The sequence below is a fragment of the Gavialis gangeticus genome, unplaced genomic scaffold, assembly GCF_001723915.1.
Source record: "Gavialis gangeticus isolate Ggan-Ray unplaced genomic scaffold, GavGan_comp1, whole genome shotgun sequence".
Classification (NCBI taxonomy): Eukaryota; Metazoa; Chordata; order Crocodylia; family Gavialidae; genus Gavialis; species Gavialis gangeticus.
This window is the reverse complement of record NW_017729031.1, coordinates 113,017,883-113,020,069: the sequence shown is the minus strand read 5'-3', so window position 1 is coordinate 113,020,069 and position 2,187 is coordinate 113,017,883. Positions and strand designations below refer to the sequence as shown.

The 2,187-nt window shown below is 43.7% G+C and overlaps 1 protein-coding gene across 7 annotated transcripts in view; it reads right to left on the bottom strand.

The window, feature by feature from the left end:
* The window catches only part of TANC2 (tetratricopeptide repeat, ankyrin repeat and coiled-coil containing 2), an 848,255-nt gene that overhangs the window by 158,097 nt on the left and 687,971 nt on the right, over positions 1 to 2,187 (bottom strand). For all 7 annotated transcript variants that reach the window (XM_019523590.1, XM_019523591.1, XM_019523592.1 and 4 more), the window contains one exon: positions 1,251 to 1,482. In XM_019523590.1, coding sequence (XP_019379135.1) covers positions 1,251 to 1,482 — 232 coding nt within the window. The remainder of the gene's footprint in view (positions 1 to 1,250; positions 1,483 to 2,187) is intronic.

Here is a 2,187-nt window from a genome sequence, read left to right as displayed (position 1 = left end):
GTGCTTGATGCATGGCTGAAAAAAAAAAAAAAAAAAAAATAGATTCCCACATAAATTTTTCTTTCCCCAGACCTTGGGACCAAACGGGGATCCACTTGGCTCTCAGCAGAATTTAAGCATGCTCAGAACTGTGCTAAGTTGTGTTGAGTGACTTGCCTCCTAAGGCACCGCTTCCCTTCCTGCCAACTATACTGCCAACACTTCCTTTATGCCAGGCATAGTGGCATTGAAGAATAGCAGTGCTGGTCCCACCTACTCTGAGATTTCCTCGTATCAACATCTGTACAGGTAAGCCAGCTTTACAGACCCTTTGTACCTGCTGGAGTTGATATCCACTCCAAAATTTTATACGTAAAACAGAATTTAGATGCTCAGATGTGAAGTAGTGATTCTACTAGAACAAGTCAACCAGACCTGCATCTGCTTTATTTTGGTTTCTATATTGCATTCAGGGTAAAACAAACAAGTATGCAAACAATTCCTGCAGGCAACAATATGCAGTTCACAATATTTATAAGCCCTGTCCTGGACTGTGTCTGTTGCTATAGAGGTCAAAGGTCTTAGAGTTAGCTACTCCATTATGAAAAACTAATTGCAACTTTCTTGTAAACATAAGGAAGAGAAACAGATAAAGCTGACATTGCATTGGGAAAATTATAAGAATCTTAAGGACTTTTGATACACCCTTAGAGTCAGTCATTAGGATATGATCTGTTACAGTTACCCCAAGCACTTTTACTTAAGTTATCTACAGACTTGTATATTGTTAGTATTTGTGTTGGCAGCTGAGAATTACCAAGAGTTGACTGAATGGATAATACTTTCTGATGGATAATTGAGGGGAGAACACTGTTATTGACCTAACAAATTAAACTAAATATGTCATTCTAAGTAGCACTATGTAGGCAGATGCTGTGTGCATCTGTTTTCAGTTTTTTGGGGGGCAAATTTAGCGTAGGAATGAAACCAAATATCCCCAAGTCCAAGTGTTCAGTGATGGTAGCATCCCCTCCATTCCCCTGGCAAGAGAAAAGGAGGGATTGGGAGTGGACTTAATGGCTACTCTTCACACCTATTGCTACCCCCTAAAAAGTGTTTCTTGGTGTATTCTCAGCCTCCCTGAGTCAAACTTTCTCTCCTGGAGCCCTTGAAATTCCCTGGGAAGCTGTTCCTCGGCTTGGGGATGCAGACCCGAAGAAAAGCCATGTTAAAAATTTCAGAGAGGAATGAAAGAGCCTCAATCACAGTACCTTTATGAAGATTTTCCAAAGGCTCCAAGACTCCCCTCCGGAAGGAGGCCATGGGGTCTTGAACACAGGACCTCAAGCTGAGCATACTCTGTAGATGTGGCTCCCGCAGCAGCTGTTCTCTGTATGCAACGAACTGTGGTGAGCGGCAGAGCAGCGCTGCCACATTGTGTACAAACTCGGGCACGAGACAAGTATAGGCATTGTCAGCCTGGCAGTAGTGATAAGCAACAACCTGCCAAAAGGAAGAGAACACAAACATATCCACATCAGACCCTGGGTGGGCAGGTCTGAAAGCAGCATTTTTCAATGCAATTTTCATTTATTCCAGCAGGCAAGGTCTTTAAAAGGGACCTTGTGTTAACTACTTCTGACATGATCCAGATGAATTGGCTGGTAAAAAAGCAGGTACTGATCCTCAAAACCTATTGGATCTGCCACTTGAGAAACAAGTGATATTAAACAGCAGCAATTCAAAGATGGACAGTGACAATAACTAACTGATCTGTCTGTGTACTGCATGATTGACTTATGCCCCAAGCTCCATTTCAGAGCTCCACCTCAGTAATAAGTTGTGACAGCTTTTTAAACTCACATTTTATTTAGCGCTTTCAGAATGTCAGGCTAGGTAGAGAGGCTTACGACAGTACTTTGAAGAGAATACCTTAAAGCAGGGGGTTTCAACCTTTTTTTTAACAAGTGTACCCCTTCTGCCTCGAAGTTTCAGCTCACGTACCCCTTTATATTTTTCTCGTTTTTAAGGGATGGCAGAGGGGGGTAGATTGAGGTCCCTGTGGTGAGGGAGGGAGGGAATGGGGCACAGACACGCACAGATGCAAACAGACACAGACAGTTGCAGACAGACAGACAGACACACAAATTCCGCCCCCCAGTGTCTGGGTGGGGTGGGGTGGGGTGGGGCCAGATCCAGACTGGCGGG